This window comes from Bubalus bubalis, chromosome 9, assembly GCF_019923935.1.
Source record: "Bubalus bubalis isolate 160015118507 breed Murrah chromosome 9, NDDB_SH_1, whole genome shotgun sequence".
NCBI lineage: Eukaryota > Metazoa > Chordata > Mammalia > Artiodactyla > Bovidae > Bubalus > Bubalus bubalis.
Genome location: NC_059165.1, coordinates 95,387,105 through 95,412,279, shown reverse-complemented (window position 1 = coordinate 95,412,279; position 25,175 = coordinate 95,387,105). Strand labels below are relative to the sequence as shown.

General features: G+C 52.8%; 2 protein-coding genes and 1 long non-coding RNA gene across 15 annotated transcripts; 1 reads left to right on the top strand and 2 right to left on the bottom strand.

Moving 5' to 3' along the window:
* Positions 1-277: 277 nt before the first annotated feature.
* Positions 278-6,346, bottom strand: EPOR (erythropoietin receptor). The gene is made up of 8 exons (XM_006063909.4): positions 5,634-6,346; positions 4,641-4,776; positions 4,075-4,253; positions 3,840-3,997; positions 3,205-3,358; positions 3,030-3,117; positions 1,194-1,281; positions 278-1,100 (listed from the first exon to the last, which is right to left on the bottom strand). Exons 1-8 carry the CDS (start codon positions 5,746-5,748, stop codon positions 489-491), a joined length of 1,530 nt encoding a protein of 509 aa, XP_006063971.4. The 5' UTR covers positions 5,749-6,346; the 3' UTR covers positions 278-488.
* LOC123335156 lies at positions 3,591-4,271 on the top strand. The gene is made up of 2 exons (XR_006553530.2): positions 3,591-3,658; positions 4,066-4,271. It is a non-coding gene; the product is annotated as an uncharacterized LOC123335156 (long non-coding RNA).
* A 3,074-nt stretch (positions 6,347-9,420) lies between the features above and the next one.
* On the bottom strand, positions 9,421-25,130 carry RGL3 (ral guanine nucleotide dissociation stimulator like 3). 13 transcript variants are annotated; one of them, XM_006063895.4, is made up of 19 exons: positions 24,982-25,130; positions 24,442-24,555; positions 23,595-23,818; positions 23,380-23,433; positions 23,044-23,258; positions 19,839-19,981; positions 19,495-19,710; positions 18,178-18,281; positions 17,985-18,069; positions 16,037-16,090; positions 15,843-15,929; positions 15,614-15,646; positions 15,395-15,516; positions 14,214-14,309; positions 14,046-14,114; positions 13,865-13,961; positions 12,831-12,983; positions 12,628-12,742; positions 9,421-11,119 (listed from the first exon to the last, which is right to left on the bottom strand). In XM_006063895.4, exons 1-19 carry the CDS (start codon positions 25,015-25,017, stop codon positions 10,953-10,955), a joined length of 2,184 nt encoding a protein of 727 aa, XP_006063957.3. In that variant the 5' UTR covers positions 25,018-25,130; the 3' UTR covers positions 9,421-10,952. The 13 variants fall into 13 exon arrangements, with proteins under 13 accessions (XP_006063957.3, XP_025149240.3, XP_006063959.3 ...); XM_025293455.3 differs by having other exon boundaries at positions 12,831-12,902; XM_006063897.4 differs by having other exon boundaries at positions 12,831-12,899.
* Positions 25,131-25,175: the final 45 nt, after the last annotated feature.

Sequence of the window (25,175 nt, the reverse complement as noted above, 5' to 3'; positions counted from 1 at the left end):
TTTCCCTGGTGACTCAGCTGGTAAAGAATCTGCCTGCAATGTAGGAGGCCTGGGTTCAATCCCTTGGTCGAGAAGACCCCCTAGAGAAGGGAATGGGTTGTTGTTAGGGCAGCTAGCATAACTTATACTGACCAATTCATTCTGTTATTATTATTCAGGTTGCCAGGTCAGAATTTTAGACTTAACTCCAGACTTTTTGCTGCTTCTCCTATGGCCTGGGCCCAGGGAAAAGATGGGGCTTACAGGTATTTATAGAAGTCACGACAGGAAACTTGTATATATTTATATATAAAGTATATATATATATTTATCTATCTACACACAAAAAACTGTACATTTAAAAATACTGCAAGGCTGTGACTTTCTGAGCAGGATGAATTGAGCAGAAAGCCAAGGTCAGCAGGCCTCACTGACCCTGCCGGATAAACCTTGGGCCTTGAGTAGAAGTGGGGTCATTCTGGGTCTCTGAGCCTCTGAGGGCTGGAGTCCTAGGAGCAGGCCACGTAGCTTGGGGGTGAAGGCTTGGGGGCTGGGATGAGGCTGTTCTCATAAGGGTTGGAGTAGGGACCATTGGATGAACCCCCCTGGGCTTCCTGGGAACCCCCTGAGCTGTAGTCAGTTGAGATGCCAGAGTCGGACACCACGAGGTACAGGTACTTTAGGTGGGGTGGGGTGGGGAGCAGCTCAGGGGGCAGTGCCCTTGGGCGCAAGAGCTGGGAGCTGGGGTCAAGAATGGTGTACTCAAAGCTAGTAGCAGAGGCTCCCTCCGGCCCAGGCTTCAGGGCCAAAGCGGATGTGCAGGAGGACACTTCTGAGGCTTCATCCATGGTCACTATGTCCATATCGCCACCAGGCTGCAGGAGGTCCTTGCTCGGCAGACTCCGGGGCAGCAACCACTTGTCCAGTACCAGGTAGCTGTCTTGGGCATGCTCGCTGCCCACCGGATCCAGGAGGGGCCCCCCGTCATCTGCCCCAGGTTCCACTGCCTGTGTCACCCCCCAGCAGCACTCAGAGAGGACTTCCAGGGGGGCAGGTGGGTCCTCTGGGAAGGGGGTGCTGGGGCTCCACCACAGACACCCGTCAGTCTGGTACAGCCACAGCTGGGGAAACAGCACCAGCTTGCTCAGAGACTTGGAGTTCGGCCACAGGAGCAGGGAAGCCCCAGGCCTGGAAGGAACAACCAGGCTGCCTACCTGGAAATTACCCTTGTGGGTTGTGAAGAGGCCTTCAAACTCGCTCTCAGGGCTTGGGATGCCAGGCCAAATCTTCTGCTTCAGAGTCCTGTTGAAACCAAAACAAACAGATACCTGGGCATGTGTCACTGAACATTTACCAACACCCCCTCAGCACCATCCATGGGGCAAAGCTACTCCTAGTTCCTTGTGGTCATGTTGAAGGCAGAGGAGTGCATGGGACTGAGGAACAGGGGTTCTGCCAAAGCATCTGCAAGGCCCTATAGAAGGGCAATGGGAACAGGGTTTTGAAGGATACATAGAAGTTCAATATACACTGCCTTATGGTCCCTCTAAAACCCACCCAGGCTTGTCTGAAGGTCCATTATGCTACTTTCCTTCTCACTCTTTTCCATGGTTCTCCAGTGCATTCAGGATAAAGTCCAAACTCCTACAGAATACCCTACATGATCTAATCCCTGTTACCTCCCTCATCTCTCTCCCCCCCGCCTCCCGCCACCTTACATACTCTGCTCTAGGGAAACAGCTTTTCTTGCAGCTGCTTCAATGTTCCAAGCTCATTCCCATCTCAGGACCTTTGCACTTGCTGTTTTTCGCTCCCTGCTTTTCACGTGGCTGCCTCTTTCCCAGGATTCAGGTTTCTGCTCTGATGTCACCTCCGCTCACCTATCTATTCTGTCCTGTCCCCATGTGCATGCATGCTAAGTCACTTCAGTCGTGTCTGACTCTTGGTGACCTTACGGCCTGTAGCCCACCAGGTTCCTCTGTCCATGGGATTCTCCAGGCAGGAATACTGGAGTGGATTGCCATGCACTCTTCCAGGGGATCAGCCCAAGCCAGGGATCAAACCTGAGACTCTTATGTCTCCTGCACTGGCAGGGGAGTTCCTTACCACTAGTGCCACCTGGGAAGCCTGATATTTCTGCTATCTCTCATCACAATTTATAATCAAATATCTGTTGGTTCCCTTATTTGTTGTGTGACTCAGCTATGAGATCCACAAGAGTAGAGACACATCTGGTTTGTTCTGCTCTTTCTTCCCAGTGCCTAGCACATAGCTGGCACTCAGTATTTCCCAATCAAGTAAATAAACAAGGCTTTGAAGGAACTAGGAGATTGCTTGGCAGGCATGGCAAGAAGGACATTCCTGGCAGAAGGAACAGTGTATCCCAAGGCTTGGGGGTGTGAAAACACATAGTATGTACTCGGGTTACAAAAACAATTACAAAAACCTCAGGATGGCTGGTCATGTCATAAAACACCTAAGGACCTTGACAACAGGTGGGAGGCATTTGGGGCTAAATCGTTTCATGAAGCCCATTTGGTTGGCTTTACAGAAGTTGATGAAACTGGGAAAAAAGTATTCACAAAGAAGGGCTCCCCCGGTGGCTCAGTGGTAAAGAATCCGCCTAAAAGGCAGGAGATGCAGGTTCCATCCGTGGGTCGGAACAATCCAGGAGGAGGGCATGGCCACCCACTCCAGTATTCTTGCATGGAGAATCCCAGGGACAGAGGAGCCTGGCGGGCTACAGTCCCTGGAGTCACAAAGAGTCAGACACGACTGAAATGACCTAGCATAGCAGGCACGCACATTCACAAAGGAATCCAAGAAGGAGCAGACACTGAGGTAGGAGGAAAACCCCAAAAGTATGCCCCAGAGCAGAGAATTTTAAGTAAGAATCTGAGTGTGACCTGGCTTGCATCCTGACCCTGCCACCGACTCTTCATTGTGTAACCCTGGGCAAGTGCCTGCCCGTCTCTGAACCTAGGTTTTCACAGGGAAAGGGGAAAGTTAGTGGAGGGGAGTCTGAGCCAGATGCCGAGTGGGGCGCTCACCGGCGGTGGGAGAGCAGGGCTAGCACGGCCAGCAGCAGCAGAATGAGCACGAGGACGAGGGAGAGCGTCAGGATGAGGGGGTCCAAGTCTGGGGGAGCAGGGAAGAGGTCAGGGCTGTGAGCTTGGCCCCCATGCTCCGCCCAGCCCCTCCTACCTCCCTTGCCTGGGGCCTCACCACTAGCCGTCAGCAGTGACGCAGGCTCGGACCAGGCGCTCCAGAAGCCACCGAAGCTGGGCTCGGCCATACGCGCGCGTACCATGAAAGTGTAGCGCGTTCCGCCCCGCAGGTTGCTCAGCAAGCACTCGGTGCGGCCGTCGAGGATCTCCACCTGTAGGCGGGGCCCGGGTGAGGGGTGTGGCCAATAGGGGCAGGGTGGGCAAAGGAGGGCATGTGGGGGTGGACTCTGAGGGATCCAGCCAATCAGAAAAAGGAAGAACAGAAACCAAGCATGGGAAGGCGGGAATGAAAGTAGGAGGCGGGGCCCAGGAAGGCTTGGGGCCAATCGGGATGGGGCCCTGGGTAGAAACGGGCGCACTTCGGCTATTTAATAGCTGGGCCTGCGAACAGACAGGGCGGGCACTGGAGCGGTCTAGGGTTCCAGGCAAGAGTTGAGATAGGTTGAGTCCAGGTGGGCTAGGAAAGGGGGATCATTGGGAAAGGGGACAAGTCAGTGGACGTGGAGATGTCTTGGGCAGGGCGTGGAAGGGACGAGGCCAAGGGGGCGAGGCACGAGTGACAGTCAGGGTGAGACTTAGAGGGCCTGTCCAGTCTGGAGCCCTCTGGAGCTAGGTCGTAGGGGCGGGCCTCACCCTCTGTGCGCCCCCTGCGGCGTTCTCTGCCGAGATGTTCACCTCATAGCGGATAAGGCTCGCCATGGGTGCCCCAGGAGGCGGGAGCCAGCGCAGTACCACGTGGCCGCCCTCGTCGGCCCGCCGAGCCACAAGCCTGGCGGGAGGGTCTAGGAGCACTGCGGAGAGGGGTTTGCTTAGGTGGGCGGAAACTGGCACTCCCTCCCGACCAATCCCCTGTTCCCAGCGCACTTACCCACTTCGTTGACGTGAATGGTACGGCGGTAGCGTGAAGCGCCCGAGGAGGCCGCAGTGACGTGCAGCTCTAGGGGCACGAAGCTCGACGTGTCGGCTGTAGGCAGCGAGCACCAGAAACGCACCAAGCCCCGGGCGGTGGGCGCCTGATGCAGGCGGCATGGCTTCCACGGCTCACCCCTGTTCAACCAGGAACCAGCGAGGGTAGGGGGATCAAGTTTGGAGGTTTCGCGGGGACCGAGGGCGCGTTTCTGGACACCACCACCAGGGGGCGTCCCAGCCCCGACGTACGCGACGCCTTAAGTCCTGCTTTGGAGCTGTATTGTTCCTGCCCTGAAGTTTGCGGTTACCCTCCAGCAGTGATCACGGGAGTGTTCCAGCCCCGACCACTAGGGTGCATGTCAGCCTTGACTCCGTGGGCTTCCCACAAGTGCCCACCAGCAGAGATGCAGCCGGTCCCTGGCACCAGGAAACATCCCAAGATGCGAGCTCCTGGGAGGTCTGCCCGGCCCGCCCGCCCCCTGCACCTGTGGGGCGATCCACCTGACCCCGCCTCGTCCAACTCACTCGAGCTTATAAGAGAAGCTGTAGTTGTCCGGGCCGACTCCGGCGGTGGCCGCTTCCTCCCAGAAACACACCAAATCCTCCAAGCGCTCGGTGAAGCACAGAAACTCATCAGGCTCGCGGGCTGTCAGCAGGGCCGCTGAGGATGGGGGGTCAGGGGAGGGGGTCAAGGGACCCGAGCCCCTTTCTCGAGCCACAGCATCCTTCCCTCCCTCCTGCCGCCTGTGCGGACCGATAAGAAAAAAAGCCCCGCCCCCGTTCTTCCAGCGGGGCCCTTCGAGGGGTCCGCCGAAGTAGTGCCCCCCAAACTTTCAAGCGTAGGTTGCGTGTCTTATTGTCTCCCTCCAACACACACGCCGCCCACCCGCGACCGGCTTTGCTGAGCGCAGCATTCAAGGCCTCCGCCTCCCGCTGCCGGCCCCGCCCCAACCTAGGGACTTGCGTGCGTGTGAGAGTGTGTGCAGGAGGCGGGGTCCCCTATCAGCCCCGGCAGGCTCCCGGCGGCCCGATAGCGCCAACCGTGCCCCCCGTTCCCCTCCCTCAACCCAGCGGACCCAGGGATCTGGCGCCCGCATGCCAACCGTGTTTACAGTCGCCTGCGGCTCGGCCCCTCTGACTCGGACTCGGGTTTTACCCTCCCTCCCCGCTTGAAGGGTCGGTTAGATCCCCTTAGCTCAGGGACTCTAGAATATAGGACTCTAGACTACAGCACCACCCCTGCCCCATTTAGCGTTTAGCATGCCCCCAGTTCGTTGTAGAGATAAAGCAGGACTCTTATGCCCCTTTCTAGCTTCTCCCCCAGAACCCAGTCTGGGGATATAGACCCCAGCATGCCATATGAGATCCCAGTCTAGGGGTTCAGACACCACCTTGGGCTCCAGGTCACAGACTCAGAATGAGAACCTGGGTGGCCCCAAGGGTCCGGGCAGGAAGTTCGGGCCCCCATATTGCCCTCCAAGATCCAGTGCTGGGGTCTACACTCAACTCCACCCTTACCTTTGTTTTCAAACTTGGGGTCCGTTGGATTGGGTGGGGGAGCCCAGGCTGCCCCAGCGAGCAAGAGGCAGAGGAAGCCAATTCCAGCCCGGAGGGGTGCCGGGAGATGATACATAATGTAGCCCCAGCCGGGGGCCCAGAGCTCCTGCCTGCTTCCCCCCCACGTCTTCCGCCCCTGGCACAGGCCACAGCTGGGTCAGCAGCTGCCTCCGCCGGACACAGCTGACCAGGCCTTCCCGGCCAGGCGCCTCCAAGTGGCAGCTCCCCCGAGGGGGCGGGACCAGCAGGCAGCCCGAGCTGAGATAAGAGGGAGGCAGCCGCCCTGTGGGGCCAGGCTACAGAGAGCAGGGGCCCTGGGCTCCGCACCCCCTTGGGGGTGGAGGGAAGGAACTGCTCTGCTTTCTGCCTCAGACACTTTCTTGCTGTGCGACCCTGGACGGGTTACTTACCTTATCTGAGCTTCAGCCTTTTAATCTATAAAATCCGACTTGGCACATAGCAAGCATTCAAAAAATGTAAACTACAACTACTGATAGTATCGTACTAATCAACATTTCTTCCCAGTCTGGGTAGGAATATAATAAGCCTAATAGCCGTTGAATGTTTGCACAATGTTGGGAAGTACTGCCAGATAGTAAGTACGAAAGAGCCTGCGTTTGTAAAAATTACATGTATTCTAGAATGCGAGATTTTATTTGTGATTTTCTGCTTTCTGATTATTTGGCATTTTCTGCTTACATTTGTATACTCTTGGGATTTTATTTTACAAGGAACGTGCAGTTCTTTCAATAATCTGTATAGAACACATCATAAAAGCTGTTCTCTCGGGCTGAGCTTCAACTGGGGTAAACACCCTCCGCCCCAAAGAGATGCATGCCTGGGGAAGCAGGGGATACCTACCTTATTGCGTCAGCCAGCCCCAGATTAGCCAATTAGAGAGCTCCATTCCCCGGAGCACGGTAATTGGTTCAGGGGTGGCATGTGACCCAAGGGGATCCAATGAGCTTCCATTCTGGGATTTTCCCTGGAGTAGCTAGGAAAGGAGGTGCCGCTTTCTATTGGATGACGAGGTAGGCCAATGGAGCAGCCAGAGACATCTTTGTCATTAGGAGGAAAAAAATTGGCTGATGGTGAAGCTAAGGTGGACTTCTGCACTGTCTGTTCCCTCCACTTGCAAGGTTCTTCCTCTAAATGTACATGCAGCTCACTTTCAGTTTACTCAGGACTCTAACTAAATGTCACTTCCTCAGTGAAGTCCTCCTGGATCACCCTGTTTAAAATAGCAACCCTCTCACCGCCCGCCTCTAACCGCCCCCGCCTCACCCCACACACACGTCAGTCCTTAAATGGTTTGGTAGTAATAGCAGCAGAAGCATTTTGCATTCCCTGTACTTTTTGTATAAATATGTAATATGTATTTGATGTTTTATTATTGATTCACCACCTTCATTAGTCTGTTTTGTTCATTTCTATATCCCCAGCACCTACAACAGAGCCTGGCATATAATAGGTCAGGGAATATTTGTGGAGTAAAAGATGAGCGAAAAACCAAGCTGAGAGGTGTAGGGAGACAGCTGACCTTGTGTTAGCCACTGGAGAGAGCTATTCCTGAGTACTCCTGCACCTTTCTTTCTTTTTTTTTTAACCTCCTGCACTTTTAAAAACAGAAGTGGAGGGATTCCCTGGCTGTCCAGTGGTTAGGACTCCGTGCTTCTGCAGGGGGCGTGGATTTGGTCTCTAGTTATTTAACTTATATGCAGAGTACGTCATGAGAAACTCTGGGCTGGAAGAAGCACAAGCTGGAATCAAGATTGCCAGGAGAAATATCAATAACCTCAGATATGCAGATGACACCACCCTTATGGCAGAAAGTGAAGAGGAGCTAAAAAACCTCTTGGTGAAAGAGGAGAGTGAAAAAGTTGGCCTAAAGCTCAACATTCAGAAAACTAAGATCATGGCATTCGGTCCCATCACTTCATGGCAAATAGATGGGGAAACAGTGGAAACAGTGTCAGACTTTATTTTGGGGGGCTCCAAAATCACTGCAGATGGTGATTGCAGCCATGAAATTAAAAGACGCTTACCCCTTAGAAGGAAAGTTATGACCAACCTAGATAGCATATTAAAAAGCAGAGATATTACTTTGCCAACAAAATCCGTCTAGTCAAGGCTATGGTTTTTCCAATGGTCATGTATGGATGTGAGAGTTGGACTGTGAAGAAAGCTGAGCGCCGAAAAACTGATGCCTTTGAACTGTGGTTTTGGAGAAGACTCTTGAGAGTCCCTTGGACTGCAAGGAGATCCAACCAGTCCATCCTAAAGGAGATCAGTCCTGGGTGTTCATTGGAAGGACTGATGCTGAGGCTGAAGCTCCAATACTTTGGGCACCTCATGCGAAGAGTTGACTCATTGGAAAAGACCCTGATGCTGGGAGGGATTGGGGGCAGGAGGAGAAGGGGACGACAGAGGATGAGATGGCTGGATGGCATCACCAACTCGATGCACATGAGTTTGGGTGAACTCTGGGAGTTGGTGATGGACAGGGAGGCCTGGCATGCTGCGATTCATGGGGTCACAAAGAGTCAGACACGACTGAGTGATTGAACTGAACTGAACTGAACTGAGGGGAACTAAAATCCCACATCCCTTGCCGTGGAACAACAAAAAAAAACAAGTCAATGAGAATCTCTTCCTCAGGAAATTGGCATTTAGATTGAGTGTGTTTGTGTGTATGTGTGTGTGTGTGTGTGAGAGAGAGAGAGAGAGAGAGAGAGGAAGAAACTGTAAACTGTTCTTATGAGAGGCAAGCTAGCTCCCTGGGTAAGAGCATATGTTCTGATGCATTCCACGTGTCACTTGCCCTGCAACCTTAGATAAGCTACTTAACCCTCCCTAGTCTCGGTTTTTCATGTATAAAATGGGCATGATAATAATGCCCCCTCATAAGGCTTATGTGAGGATTATGAATAGATTACATCAAGTTACCAGAACATGCCTGGCACACAGTAAGCGCTCAGTAAGGATAGCAATTATCTGCTTAAGCTAATTTAAGAAGGACAGGGAAGATTGCGCTGCAGTCCATGGGGTTTGCAAACAGTCTGACATGACTTAGTGACTGAACAATAACAATTTAAGAAGAATACTGTTACTTACATCCAATTGCTTTTTTAAATGAATTAATTTGGCTGCACCAGGTCTTAGTTGCAGCATGTGGGATCTTTTGTTGCAGTACACAGATTCTCTAGTTGTGGCATTCAGCCTTAGTTGCTCTGAGACACATGGGATCTTAGTTCCCTCACCAGAGATCAAACCCGTGTCCCCTGCATTGCAAGGGGGATTCTTAACCAATGGACTGCCAGGGAAGTCCCAGGGATTTTCCTTGCATGGCAGGTGGAACTGGTGGGATGTAAGAATGGCACTGCCCCCATGAGGGTGATCCTGCCTTGGAGTGGGGCAATATTCATTAAAAAAAATTTTTTTTTGGCTGCTGTAACAGAGACCCAAATAATACTGATGGCTTAAATAAACTGGGCATTTAAGAAGAATATGTATTTATTTGGCTGTGCTAGGTCTCAATCACAGCTCACAGGATCTTTAGTTGTGGTGTTCAGCACGTGGGATCTAGTTCCCTGACCAGGGATGGAACCCAGGCCCCCAACACTGGGAGCTCAGTCTTAGCTGCAGGACCACCAGGAAAGTCTTGAGATAGATATTTATTTTCTTTTGTAACAGTTCAAGTAGCAGCAACACAGTATGTTTGCTCCCTGGTCTCAGAGAGCCATGATCCTTCCAGTTTGCAGCTCAGTTGTTCAGATGGTATGAACCACCCAGTCCAAGCTGATCCACTCCATATCTTCATTCTAATCCACCCACGGCAAAAAAAAGGCAGGAGAGGACACACCCCTTCTCTTTAAGGGCAGAGCCTGGAATGTACCCACATCCTTTCCCTTTACAACTCATTGGCTGAGACTTAGTCATATGACCACATTTCACTGCAAGGGAGACTGGAAATGCAGTCCTTACCCTGGGCAGCCAGCTGAAAAATCAGTGTTTCTGTAACCATAGGAGAAGGTGATTGGATTTAGGGAGTCAATGGACAGTCTCATTCTCAGAGCAAATCAGAGGCAAGAGACTCTGTTACAAAGTCCTGGTGACATCTTTTGAGTCCCTGGATCCAACAGTGCCTGAAGCTGGCCTCATGGAACTTTTCAATTACAGGGGCATTCATTTCTGGTTTTTTGCCCATTCCTGTTTGAATTGGGTTTTTGAACACTTGAAAAAGCAAGAACCCTTATTAATACAGTTAGATATAAAGCCCATAGTTGATGTCTAGCAGAGTGGGAGTTCATAACTGGGTATTATTATTGTTGCTGCTGATGTTGTTATGGTTGTTTTTCACATGATGATGTTATTTGCCTCAAGTTCTGATGGAATTTCATTTCTTCCCTCTTCCATATACCCAGCAGGAAAGAATTATATTACCCCAACAATGTTGAGGGACAGAGTCCTGAACCCTCTGTTTGTGACAGAACCCCACTCCCACCCCATGCTGGTGTCAGCCGTGCCTCACTCAACCCCTTTCTTAGGGCTCTTAGTTTTTCTTTTCTAATTTTTATTTATTTATTTTTGGATGTGCTGGGTCTTCATTGCTGCACAGGATTTTCTTTAAGCAGCAGGTGGGGGCTACTCTTTAGCTACGGCGTGCAGGTTTCTCATCGTGGTAGCTTCTCTTGTTGTGGAACACAGGTCTAGAGCTTGAAGACCTTAGAGTTGCAGCACATGGGCTCAGGAGTCGTGGTCCCCAGGCTCTAAAGCACAGGCTCAATAGTTGTGGCACATGGGCTTAGCTGCTCCACAGCATGTGGGATCTTCCCAGACCAGGGATGGATCCCGTGTCTCCTGTGTTGCCAGGCGGGTTCTTTACTACTGAGCCACCAGGGAAACCCCTCTTTTCTTATTTAAATTTTTATCCTAATGAAGAGTAGACTTGGGGCACAGGCACAGAAGAAACAAGACTGACTCCTGTTTTATAACTTTGGTCACTATTTTCATCCATTTTTGTCACTTTTGGTGTGTCTCCAATAGTTACAAGGTTTCTCTGGGGGAGGATCTGACCCCTGACACCCCACCCCTTTCTGTAAGATGAAGCTCTCCACCAGCCAACCTCATGGGCTGGTGTCTTTGGAACAGGGATCTGGTGCCAAGAGGGTCAGAGGGGTGAGGTCTAATAAAATTGGGGGGGTTACAGGGTATGGAGCACAATGACTTCTACTGGGGAATTGGAGCTTTTCATAGAGGAGCCCCCTCCCCACCTCCTGGTTATAGAAGCCAGACCCCTTGCTGCCCATGAGGCCCATATCCTGGAGGAGCGGGTAGGGAGACTGAGGTTGTATGCTGGGCCCCCTCCTTCCGCCGCAGCACGAAGTCTCCAGGGGCAGCTGGGCTCATGGCATAGAACACGTTGGCGTTGTCAGGAATCAGGAGCTCTGGCCAAGCATGGAGAGGATGGTAAAAAGCACACACAACCTGGCACTTCCCCCACAAAGGACCTAGGGAACCTTCTACCACTCACCACACAACCTGAACAATCTTGGATCCCTTCAGCCAGTGCTAAGCCAACCTCATTCCCCTCTCATTGGAAATCTAGACAAGTTCCCACTCCAAGCCTGCACAACCTCATGTGTCCCCTACTGTGAACCTGGGCAACCTTCTCCTATTTCCCCTGAAGTCTAGACAACCTGCACTAGAAGCTTGAGCAAAGTCAGGCCTCCCACCCCAATCAACTTCCTGCTCACCCCCCGCCCCCCCGCAACCAACTCCCAGCCAAGTTCATGCTGCTCTAGGACATGAACTTGGACAACTTCTGACTTCCCACTTCCAGCCTGTACAACCCTCACACTTGTCATGTGAACACCCTTATATATCCCTCTAGCATGTCAGTCTTTTTTTTTTTCCCCCTTTTGGCTGCACCACACAGCTTGCAGGATCTTAGTTTCCCAACCAGGGATCGAACCTTGCAGTGAAAGCAGGGAGTCCTAATCACTGGACTGCCAGGGAATTCCCTAGCATGTCAATGTCTTGCCTCTCCCTCCTTTATATACATATTTGTCATTTCTTAAAACGTTTAATTGAAGTGCAGTTGACTTACGATGTGTTGTTAATTTCTCCTGTACAGCAAAGTGACTCAGTTATTCATACATATATATGTATGTGAAAAAAGTGAAACTGTTAGTCGCTTAGTTGTGTGGCAGCCCTGTGGACTGTAGCCTGCCAGGCTCCTCTGTCCATGGGATTCTCCAAGCAAGAATACTGGAGTGGGTTGCCATTCCCTTCTCCAGGGGATCTTCCCAACCCAGATTGAACCCTGGTCTCTTGCACTGAGGCAGATTCTTTACCATCTGAGCCACCAGGGAAGCCCACATATATGCTTTTACATATTCTTTTCAATTATGGTTTGTCACAGGAAATTCAATATAGTTCCCTGTTACCTCTCTCCCTTTAAAAGCAGACAACTTTCTACTCACTTTACATTGAACAATCTCGTTTCCTACCCTGAATTTCAGCACCACGTGGCCCTCTCCCATGCCAAGTTCAAGTAACTTCAGAGTCCCCAATACCAAACTTGGACAAACTCATTTTGCCTCAGATCCAAGCCCAGACCCCCCCCTTCAGTCTGGTGCTCCACGAGGTTGAGCCCAAACAACCTCACAATTCTACAAATCGAAGCCCAGATGACCTTCTATACTCCTCCCACTGGTTCCCAGATAATCTCATTTCCCCATAAATCCTAGGAAGACCTTTTCGGTGCCCCCTTCCCTCACACTGAGCTAGGACAACCTCATGATCCCACCTAAGGGAGGCATCAATATTTTTCTGCCTTGTAACCCCACCCGCTGCATCTCACCCCTACTCGGTTCCAGAACCACCCTGGTCAGCCTGCCATCCTCCCCAGCCAACTGCCCCGTAGCCCAGGCTCCAAGCTGTCCTTGCTCACCTCTGTCCCCAGGAAGGACTTGGAAGAGCTGATAGTCCTGGACCCAGGGCTCAGCCACATTGTGTTTTTCCAAGGCTCGCTGGACCACGGTGGGGGCCTTGTCCTGACTAGTGAGCTGCAAAGGGAGGCTGGGAGGTAAGGGATGACCACCCAAGCCCCAGGGGCAGGGCTGTCCCCAGCAGGTCTCAGGCTCAGCTCCTCACCAAGATGCTCCGATACAGATTGCCATGGTCGTTGTCGATGCTGACCCGGATGATGCGGGCCTCTGAGCCCTGCTGCCCAGGGAGGGAGATACGAGGGCCACTCAAGGGCAGGGCCAGGGACCAGGGGCCTGGCAGGTCTGGGCTCAGGGGCAGCTGTGGACAGCAGGGGTGGGGGCTGAGCGGGGAGAGCGTGAGGCCCCTCCCTCATTGTATTCAACATATCTTCCTGCGTACCCTGAGCCTGGGGACGTGCAATTAGGGTATCTATGCCATCCCATCCCATAGATGCCTGCATCTATGCCATCCCATCACATACAGACCTTCATACTGTTACAGGAATTCACACGTGACTCATGTTCACACACAAGAAACCCCGTGTAACCTGAAAGCAGCAAGTGCCCACGTTTGCTCACAATTGTTGGATGGGCACAAGCCCATGAACACGAGAAGCCCTGCACAGGGCCCATGGATACTATGGCTATTCATGCCAGCATTTCCCCTCCAGGTATGCAAATTCCTGTGTTTGTGCTAAGTCGAGTCCAACTCTTTGCGACCCAATGGACTATAGCCCACCAGGCTCCTCTGTCCATGGGATTCTCCAGGCAAGAAGACTGGAGTGGGTCACCATGCCCTCCTCCAGGGGATCTTCCTGACCTAGGAATTGAACATGTGTCTCATGTGTTTCCTGCATCGCAAGTGGATTCTTTACTGCTGAGCCACCAGGGAAGCCATTCTTGGGAAAACACATATCCTTACAAAAGTAGTGACTGCCACCCAGAGTGCCTTGTGGGTAAGTGGAAGCTCTTGTCCAGATCTGAGTGTAAGTGACGGACAGTCCCTTAAGTGGGTCCATGGAGATGCATGCAGTTTTCCAGACATACGCTCAGAGTGCTGAGTCAACTGTGTTCACGGTCTCCTGTGCACATACCTGGCTGTGAAATCCTGTGCGTGCGCACACACACACACACACACACACACACACACACAACAGCCCTGGGTGCCCGCAGTCCCACATGTACACATAGTCTTGGTACCTTGGTGCTGGGGCTCTGGGGCCCTGGAGAGGCTGGAGGACTGCCTGTAGGAGGGTCCTTGGTTCTAGGACTGGATGGAGGGGATGCTGGGGACAGACTGGGGGAGACACAGAGTCTGAAGTGGGGTGCCTGCCCTGAACTCTGACCCCCCTCCAGTCCCTTCATCAGATGGGATGCTCACCTTGAGGTGGAGGATGAGGGATCCCCAGGACTTCCACCAGAGGATGAAACTCTCTCCCGGGACAGCTTCCTGAAAATAGGGAACAGGATGAGGCGAAGACCAAACCCAGACACGGGAGCAGATCCCATCCCTGCCCACGTCACCCGCCACATACTCCCTGCGACTCACGCACTGAGGCGCTTGGTCAGGCTGATTTGCCGTCGGATGCGTGGGGAGCTGGGGCAGGAGGAAGCTGGTGGCTCAATGACCCGGGAGATGCGGTAGCTGAGGGGTCAAGATGTAGATGGATGGGGGGGTTGAGAAATGAGTTAGATTCAGTTAGGAGCTGGGTTTTGGGTGTGTGTGTGGGTAGAGGGAGGGTACAGCCAGGAATTAGGCACCCAATGTCAAGATCAGGGTAATAAATGTGATATTACAGTTTCAGGGTCTTATCAGTGATTAGATGAGATGGCTTGGTTAGCAGGACACACAGGGATTCACAGAATGGGACTGAGGAGTCAAATCGGGTCAAGGATAGAGTTCAAGGTCAGATAATCACTGGGGTCAATGATTAGGGTCATGGATTCAATAGAATGAGTTGGTACAGTTGAATTGGGGTCAACTGCCTGGGGCTCATAAGTCAGATATATGTCAAAGTTGGAGTCAGTTGCTCAGAACTGGGGGTCAGTGGTTGGGCTCAGAGAGTCAGAGGTGGGTCACGGGTCAGATGGGGCCAGAGGTGGGGAAGAGAAAAGATAGGATGGTTGAGCGGAAGAGCTGGCTACACATTAAACGTTGAAGTCCAAAAGTCAGACGAGGGCTTCCCTGGTGGCTCAGTGGTAAAGAATCTGCCTGCCAATGCAGGAGACACTGGTTCCATCCTCGGCCTGGGAAGATCCCACAGGCTGTGGAACAACTAAGCCCAGGCATCACAATTACTGACCCTGTGCTCTAGCCCAGGAGCCACAACTACTGAAGCCCGTGTGCCTAGAGCCCATGCTCCACAGCAAAAGAAGCCATTCCAATGAGAACTCGGTGCGCCAGAAACAGAATAACCACACTCACTGCAACTACAGAAAAGCCCGAGCAGCCATGACGATCCAGCACAGCCAAAAATAAAGAAAGTGACTTTTCAAAAAGAAAGAAAAGCAAGTCAGATGAGGTCAAAGTTTGGGGTCAGAGGGCAACTGGGGCCCTCGGCTGGGCTGGAGACAATGTCAGGTGACAGGCTGGCGGGGGGTGAGGTGAAGGCTCAGGAGGGGATCTGAGGAGGAGCTGGGGAGGTGCATGGGGTGTGCAGATCCGGGGTGTCATCCAGGGTCAGTGGCAGGGTTGGAGGGGCGCTGTCAGGGTCGGCCACAAGTTGTCACCTCTGCTCCTCGCTGAGCTTGTGCTGGGCACGCAGGGCGGCCAGGATGGGCGGGTGGGGGCTCAGGCAGTAGCTCTGACAGCGTCTCTGCAGCTGCTGGATGCGGGCCAGGATCTCCCACTCCTGAGGGGGCGGCCTCTGAGACCTCCGCCCATGCTCTGCCCCAACCCTGGACCCCTTCTCCCCACCTCCACCCCTGCCCACTGCAGCTCCCCCTTACCTTCCTCCTCTTCTCAAAGTTGATGAGATCCCCCTGGGGACAAACTTTGTCTGAACTGGAGACAGTTCAGACTCCAAGGTCAGGGGTTGAGGATCAAGGTCAGGGGCTGGGATACCAGGAACCCCATGCACTAAGGGAGCTGGGGTCAGGCAGCATGGGCAAGGTCAAGGGTGAGAGGTCAGGAGGCTCACTGTGCTGAGGGTAAGGAGTCAAGAGTCAGGGCTCAGACCTTCAGCATATCCGGCAGGGCGGTATCCAGCATTACCAGGTCCGTGAGAAAGGTGCCAAGGTAGGGGACAGGGCCTGGGGGCAGTTTCTGTAGCCCCCAGAGCTCCAGTCACCCTCAGCCATCAGTGACCCCATCAGGCTTCACCCCCTGCCCCAGCATCCCACTTGTCTCTCTTCTCAAACCACATCACTCACCAAGGACGGGCTTCCTGCAGGGGCATCCTCCTCTTGGGGCCCCTGAGTTGCCTCCTGGAAACAGTGAGAGACTTTATTTTCTTAGGCTCCAAAATCACTGCAGATGGTGACTGCAGCCATGAAATGAAAAGACGCTTGCTCCTTGGAAGAAAAGCTATGGCAAACCTAGACAGCATATTAAAAAGCAGAGACATTACTTTGCCAACAAATGTCCATCTAGTCAAAGCTGTGGTCTTTCCAGTAGTCATGTATGGATGTGAGAGTTGGCCCATAAAGAAAGCTGAGTGCCAAAGAACTGATGCTTTTTAACTGTGGTGTTAGAGAAGACTCTTGGGAGTCCCTTGAACTGCAGGGAGATCAAACCAGTCAATCCTAAAGGAAATCAGTCCTGAATATTCATTGCAAGGACTGATGCTGAAGCTGAAGCTCCAATACTTTGGCCACCTGATGCTAAGAACTGACTCATTAGAAAAGACCCTGGAGCAGGGAAAAATTGAGGGCAGGAGAAGAGGATGACAGGAGAAGCGGATGACAGGATGAGATGGTTGGATGGCATCACTGACTTAATGGACATGAGTCTGAGCAAACTCTGGGAGTTGGTGATGGACAGGGAAGCCTGGCGTGCTGCAGTCCATGGGGTCACAAAGAGTTGGACGTGACTGAGTGACTGAACTGAACTGAGGGGGAGGAGAAGGACTGAGCAGTCCTGGGGTCTCTTTGACCCCTCCCTCAGGGAAGATACCTCCATCACAGCCATACCCAAGGGAAAGTGAACAGGGAGGAGGAGAGAGCAGATAAGCAGCAGGGGGCAGGCCCCACAGGGGATGATAAGAGATGGGGCTTGTGGATGCCAGGGACCCCAAAGCTAGCCTATAACACAGGTGAGAATCCTTGTACCTGGTGACCCCTCCCAAGCAATGCCCTGAACTTTGCCTTAACAGCATTGTTCTGCCTGGTAATTAGTGATATAATTGCTGGGGCAATTACTAAATTGTGTGTGTCCCCATCTGGGGCCTGAAGCCCTCCAAGGGGAGGAAAGTGTGTTTGTGTCTTCATGGCTGAGCCTCCTGGCAACTGCCTGGCACTTAATGCAGAGTTCCTTGAGCTCTCATCCTTATTTGAGACATTTGTTCACTTTATTTACTGATCACCTACTCTGGGCCAGGCACTGTTTGGAGTGCTGGGGAGGCAACAGTGAACAAAACAGACAAAATTTCTGGCCTTATAGAGCAGACATCAGCCATGGCAAAACAGCAACAACCAAGTTAGATGTGTAATCTAAGGACAGGCAGAGATAAGGGCAATGGGGGTAGAGTGGAGGTGTGGGGGATATAGGGAGGGCCTCTCAGAGGTGGAAACACTGGGGAAGACACCTGCAGAGGGTGGGAAGAACGTTCTTGGCAAAAGAACAGACTTCCAGTGCCATCTATTCTGCACTTTTTTGACTGTGCTGTAGTATGTGTGATCTTAGTTCCCCGACCAGGAATTGAACCCATGTCCCCTGCATCAGGAACTCAGAGTCTTAACCACTGGACCACCAGGGAAGTCTCTATTCTGGATTCACCCCCAAGAACCAGCACCTAATTGCAGTCAGAACCTAAATCTTGCCTGCAGTAAGTCAGACTCATTGGCACACTTTTTTTGTTTGTTTTGTTTTGCTTATCAAAGTCAAGTCCCTGGCACAATTTTTTTTTCCCACTCTTTGTCGTGACTCTGACCTTCAGTGACCTTTTCACTGTAGCTTCTGGTATTTGTTGAATGAGTAAATAAGGCAGCCGTCAAGTGTGAACTCTGATGAGGGCAGCAGAGGCAGCAAAAACACAGGGCTGCCTACAAACAGGAGGAAGGCCATTCTCGAGAGGTATGGGAAAGGACGCTGAGTGTTATGACAACAAGCAATGGCCCTTTCCTGGGCCTGGGATCTGCGGGGGCCCTCACCCATCTGTACCTGGGAGAGAATCTCTCTGCTACTCAGATGGTTGTTCTCATCGGAGAAAATTTGGGCAAGTTTCCTGAAAGTGGATAATGGTTCCCTGGGGAGGAGAGGAGAGGAGTCACGGGTGGCCATGGGAAGAGTCAGAGCAGGGATGCGGTGGGCAAGAGGTCCCACCCCAGCGCCCCCACCCCCAGTCCCTGGTCACCGGCTCACGGCGCCCCAGCTGCGCTTCAGCCTGTAGATGGGGTTAGACTGCAGGGCGGACAGGATGGCGCGCAGGGAGGAGAAGTTCCGCAGTTCCCGGCAGCGCTGGGGGGCGGGGTGGAGGGGGTGCTGGTCACACCTCAAACCTGCCTGATCCCCAAGTATGATCCACCTTTGATCCCGTGACTTGTGACCCCAGGTCAAACCCTTACATCTCGCCCCACATCTGACAAGCTACCCGGATTCAGCCTCCTCCCCCACCTACCTCTCCGTGCGCTTTGTCTGACCTTGGCTTTCCGTGTCCCCACTCCTTACTTCTCCCTGGGCCCTAGACGGACCCATAGCATCTCTCCTAGTTCCAGACGCCTCATCCTCAACCTAAGTCTCACTCCAGGTGTCAACCTCTAGTCCCCTTGCCTTGCCACGCCCCCACTCCCTTTCCTGGACCCCAGTTCTACTCTTCCCCTCTACCCAGAGGCTCCTGCCCCACCTCCACCCAGGCTCTTTCAAGACGTCCACCTCCTTTTCTTGGCTTGGTACCAAGCCTATTCCTCCCCCAGTACCCCCATCCCATCCTTGTGGTGGTTTAGTCGCTCACTCCTGTCTGCCCCTTTGTGGCCCCATGGACTGTAGCCTGCCAGGCTCCTCTGTCCATGGGGGTTCTCCAGGCAAGAATACTGGAGTGGATTGCCATTTTCTTCTCCAGGGTATCTTTCCGACCCAGGAGCCGAACCAGGGTCTCCTGCACTGCATGGAGATTGAGCTACAATGAAGCCCATACAACTGAGCTACAATGGAAGCCCATCATCCCATCCTTATTATTCCTTAACCAGCACGGAGTATTCTGGGCCACTCTTGAGAGTCCCTTGGACTTCAAGGAGGTCAAACCAGTGAGTCTTAAAGGAAATCAGTCCTGAATTCATTGGAAAGACTGATGCTGAAGCTACAATATCTGGGCCACCTGATGCAAAGAACTGACTCATTAGAAAAGACCCTGGTGCTGGGAAAGATTGAAGACAGGAGGAGAAGGGGACAACAGAAGATGAGATGAGCAAGCTCAGGGAGTTGGTGATGGACAGGAAAGCCTGGCGTGCTGCATTCCATGGGGTCTCAAAGAGTCGGACACGACTGAGCGACTGAAGGGAACTGAATCCTCCGCGGCTCAAGGCCGTGTGCTGGACTTTCCCTTAGGCACCTCCCAGCCTCAACCCTCCGCTTTTCCAGAGACCCGTCCTTGGCCTTCCGCCCGCCCCCAGCCTCTCTCACTGAGCTTCGGCCCCGCGCATGCCCTGCCCCCACGCTCCCGCCAGAGATGCACCTGAGCTATGCGGATCCATTTCTCCAGCCGCTGCGCCCTCTGCGGGGCGGCCAGGCCCGGTTCCCCGAGCACTGAGCCCAGCACGCAGCCGGTCACTGTATTGAACTGGGTCACGGTGGCGCGCACAGTGGGGGCGATGCTTGTGGCCCCCGGCCGGTCTCGCTGCGACCACACGGAGCCCAGGCACTCGAAGGGCCGCAGGCGCGAGAAGAGCTCCTGAGCAGGGGGTGGAGGAGGGTGGAATCTGAGTTCATAGGGACCTCCCCCAACTCCTCCTCCCTTCCCCACCGGCTACCCATCCCCTATCCCAGCCCCTGCCTGCATCGGCCGGCTCTGATACTCACCACGTCCATCAGGGTCAGCTGCTCCGCCACGTCGTCTACACTGAAGTCCAGAAGCTCAGGGCCTTCCCACACGAGGCCCTCCTCGTCTTCCAGGCAGCCCACCGGGGAGTCTGGGCAGAGGATCTGGGCAGTCCCAGGGGGTCCTGAGGGAGCACTGACTAGGTGAGCTTAAACGCTCAGTCTGACTGTAGGCCACCAAGCTCCTCTGTCCATGGGATTCTCCAGGAAAGAATACTGGAGTGGGCAGCCATTCCCTTCTTCAGGAGATCTTCCCCACCCAGGGATCAAACCCTTGTCTCTTACATCTCCTGCATTGGCAGGGAGAGTCTTTACCACTGCGCCACCAGGGAAGCCCAACCTTGTGGTTAAGGGAAGGTTAAGACATTGTCTTAATGTCCCAAGTTCGAATCCAAATTGATCCACTGGGCTAGCTGTGTGAATTAAAACAAGCCTTTAACCTCTCTGTGCCTTGGTTTCCTTATCTGGATTTATTTTTTCAGTGTCCAAGTGTGAAAACATTAATTCATTATTAATGCATCAAAAGTATGGATTAAAAAAAATCAAATGAGATCACGGATACCAGACTTCTATAAAGTACTCAATAAATATGAATTATTTTTCTCAAGGTGGTAGTGTGGGGGTGGTCAATGGTGGCGCCCCCTAGGGGACACTTTGGAAATCCAGACATGCATAGTGAAGAATCATAACACCCAGCCTCCAAATGTCCCTCCAAATTTGTGTCCTTAAAAAACCTACTTACAATAATCTGCACCTAGAACCCAACTATCTTGCTCTTGTTGCTATTTAGTCACTCAGTCGTGTCCAACTCTTCTGTAACCCCGTGGACCATAGCCCGCCAGGCTCCTTTTGCCCATGGGATTTCCCAGGCAAGAATATTGGAGTGAGTTGCCATTTACTTCTCCAGGGTATCTTCCCAACCCAGGGCTTGAACCTGTGTCTCCTGAATTGGCAGACGGATTCTTTACTATTGAGCCGCCTGGGAAGCCCAGTCTTGCTCATAAACACTAATTATTCTGGCTCCAGGAATGCAAGGACTGTAAGAGCTTGGACTTTGTTTTATATGGAAATTGCACGTGTTGTTCAACATTTTGGAAATCGATGTCACTAACATCTGTGCTACAGCATCTTTGTCATTGATGCACTCCCCTGCATTAGTCTGTGGTTTCCATGTTCACTGTGATGCTACGGCAGATGAAGGCACTGGACAACTTCATTATGTCTTCTGGTGAGGCATGCCCAGACACTGACATACCAACACCATTGTGTAAATTGCTTTTGTCTTATTTCTCCTTCCTATTACCGTTGCAATATATTATTATTTTTAAGTTCATTTAATTATCTGTCTTTAATATTAGGACAGGTGGTATTGCAAAATATTAGTTTTTAAAAGTGAGCATAGGAGGGACTTCCCTGGTGGTCCAATGGCTAAGATTCTGCACTCTCAATGCAGGGGTCTGTGTTCGATCTCTAGTCAGAGAACAAGATCCTACACGCCTCAACTAAGAGTTCATCTGACACAACTAAATATCTCTCATGCCCCAAGACCCTGTGCAGCCAAATAAATAAATATTTTAAAATTGATAATTGTTGAAAATGAGTGAGGGGTGTGTGGGTGTTCTTTACACTACTTCTCTCTATTTCTGTATGTGTTTGAAATCATGGTAAAAAGTAACCCCCAAATAAAGATGTTAAAGTTCCCAGAGCCTGGCATACAGCTGGCATTCAATAAATGCTCATTTTTCTTCTCTGACCTCAAATACTCACAGTTTAGGGTAGCCTTTTCAATAGAATTTTTTGCAGTGGTGAAAATATTTTCTACCTGTGCTGCCTGATGTGGTTACTGAGCACTAGAAATGTGGCTAGTGTGACCAAATAACAGATTCTAATTTTTATTTAATGTTAATTAACTTCAATTTCAATAGCCACATGGGGCTAGTGGCTACCTCACTAGTCTGTGCAGCTTGGATGACTTGGAATAAGCTGGAGAAATCTTGAAGGCAAAGGAAGAAAGATTTAGTAACCAAAAGATAAGCCGAAGAGATAAAACATATTTAAATGGCTGAGACTTTGTCTCTAGGGGAGAGAAGTGGCTGCTACTTTGTAAAGCAGAGAGAAATATGGCCAGATTAGTCTAAAGATTAAAGAATGGATTAAGGTTATGAAGCTTTTGTGATAGGGATCAGATCAAACACAGATGGGTGAAAGATGATATTTTATAGGCAGGATGCAATTATTCAATAAATAAATCCATCTTGTAGCTGACTCTGGGGACAGAGTTGGGGACACAACCAATGGATTCTATGAAGAAAAATAAGGCAGGTAAGAGGACTCAGAGTGGGAGGCTGTATTTGTTGGGAGGAGATCTGAGAATGCACATCTGAGCAGGTGACAATTGAACAAAGGTTTGAACAAAGTATGTGGATATTTTTCCTTCCTTCCAAAGCTCTCTACAACAGAGGTTGGCAAGCTCAGCATGTGGGATCTTAGTTCCCTGACCAGGGATTGAACCTGCATCCTTGCACACAAGTGCAATGTATTAACCACTGGACCACCAGGAAATTCTTGGCAAACTTCTCTTAAAGGCCAGATAGTTTGCTGACATCCAACAGTAATGAAAATAATACTATTTGCCAAGCCTTCATTGGGCTTTCCTGGTGGCTCAGACAGTAAAGAATCTGCCTGCAAAGCCCTCATTACTTATTTATTTGTCTACTAATTGTCTTCCCCAGGGAACAGGGAGCTCCTATCCACAGTTTATTTGTTGAATGAACGAAGAAGCCAATGTGGTAAGTACTGTCATTGCCCCCATTCTGAAGATAAGGAAACAGGCTCAGAGAGGTGAAGTGACTTATTCAAGGTCGCACAGTCAGCAAATGGCAGAACTGGGATTTGAATCCAGGTCTCTGTGGCTCCTAAGGCAAGTAGCAATAGGATGATTTGTAGCCAAAACACAAGATATCCCGACCCCATGAAAGAATATCTTTATAGCTGTCATGTGTTGGGTGGGGGAGGTGAGGGATAAATGACAATACTGGGTTATTATCCCATTTTATGGGTGGGGAAACTGAGGCTCAGACAGGGCTAAGGACCTTGCCCAAGATCTGTAGATCTTCCAGAGGGGAGAATATCCCTGGGGGAGGGAGAATGCCTGCTCAGGACACTATCACGCCCCCAGTCCGCTCACCTGCCCGTGTCTGGGACTGCTCCTCTTCCTCCTGCTCTGCCTCAGCCTCCTTCAGGAAATCTCCCAGCAGCTTTTCAGCCTCCCGGGCCTCAGCCCCTGATGGAGCTGCCCAGCCCAGAAAGTTGCAAACACTGCCTAGGTCCGAGTGGGCAGGGGGGTCCCAGAAATCCTGAGGGTGGTCCCGCAGCCATAAGCCCAGCACTGACACCACAGCCCTGGCCAAGAAGGGTGGGACCTCAGAGCCCATCCCACAGTTCCAGACTCCCGGAGCTCCTACATTTCAGATCCGATCTTTGACCTCTGCCCTCCCCCTCCCCCACCCTATTGGAGGCAAACCTCAAGTTCTTGTTGAAAGTCAGATCTCTTCCTTCTGTTTTCTTGATTTCTACCCTGGAAAGACACCCCCACACCCAAATCAGGTGAAGAAGGGAGGGGCTGGAGAGGACTTAGGAGGAAGGTTCTGGAGGGGAGGAGGAGGGCTCCAGAGAGAGTAGATCGAGCATCCAGGTGAGTCTGGGGTGGGCACTGGAGAATCTTCTGTTGGCACTGACCCGGGCGGGAGTGGCGGCGCCGGTGGTGGCAGGAGGAGGCCCAGTACGCGGCCAGTAGGCACGAAGGCCCGGTGGGTGGCCAGAAAGGCGGGCACGAAGCCTGGGTCCTGCTCGGGGTCTCCGGACACCAACTCCCGCACTAGCCGCTCCAGCCGCGCCGCCCTCAGCGCCCGCACCTTGCTGGTGCGGTAATGAAGGAAGGTGTCGGGCGCGGGGCTGAGGGCCTGCGGGCCAGGGGGACCGCAATGAGACACAGAGGTATGGGCCCCGGCACCCATCTCCAATGTGTCTTTGGGGAGCACCGCTTTTGCACCTGACCCTGTCTATTCCTGTGTACCCCGCTCCCTTAGTTCATTATTATGTACCGTGCACAAACGACACCCGAAACCCGCCCGGAACAGCCTCATCGCCCAGGCTACGCCCGCCCTCTGCTCTATTCACCTGGCACCCCCAACCCCCAAAGCCCCACCCCCATCCCTACCCTCAGGCTGCTCTCAGCTCTTCTGCCTCGCTTCACTGGCGCATTCCCGTGCTCTCCGCCCTACCTTGCCCTCGCCCTGCCGCTTCTAAAGACCCCTCCTCCCTCTCCAGCTCCGCCCCACTAAACCTGGCTCACCTAAGCCCAGCCGTCCAGTTTAGTCCCCAGGTCCTGCTGGGCACCGCGGTCTCACCTGGCCCCGCCTCCTCATCTACCCCACTCACCTGGCCGCCCCTAAACCCCACTCCATCCTTACCAGGTCGCCTCTAAGCCCCGCCCCTCCTACAGGCCCCAGTCCCGCCCCTCCATTCAGCCCCGCCTTCACCTGTTCGCCTTCCGCCCCGCCCTAGCCTCTTACCCCTTCCTCACCTGGGTGCCCCGGGGCCCTGCCCCTGGACTCGAACGCTGACTGCGCTGCCGCCGCAGGGAGACACTGTACACCGCGCCGTCCTCGGTCTCCTCTCCCCAGTCCTGCAGCGGCGCCTGGACACGGAGGCGGACTCAGGACGCGGCGAAGGGAAGGGTCCCGGGACCACTGCCCACCTCTCCAGTGGACTCAAGCCTGGGCCCTCCAGTTTCATCCTCCCTTCCCTGCCCAGGCTCAGGGAAGTCCCTCGGCGCCGCCGGTACCCTCCTCTCTGGTCTTTGGAAGGATGTGGTGGCACTTTGGTGTCCAGTCTCACGGAGTCTGTCTATGATCTCTCCCATAGATGCTTTCAGAGACTGCCCCCGAAAAGGAACCAGCCATTTCACTGGGTCAGGGGCCCAGAGGCCCGAGGTAGGAACCCCCCAGGCTGTTCCAAGGAGCCTAATTTGTGGAGAGAGTCCAAGGGGACGGTTGGGAGCCTGGAGTTTCTGGACCCTGGGGTTGCCAGGGATGTAGGGTCCTGGGACTCCAGGTCCCCTTACCAGGGCGAGCTCCTTGCCCGCTGCTGTGCGCTCCATGGTCTGCGCTCGGCCCGCTCTGCTGCACTGCTGAGTGAGGCGGAAGGGCCAGCTGGGGAGCAGTGGCGGGGCACTGGGCCGGCGGGGCGGGGCGGGGCGGGGCGGATGGGCCGTGCGGGGGCGGGGCGGAGTGGACCCAAGTTCTCGGACGCCCCTGC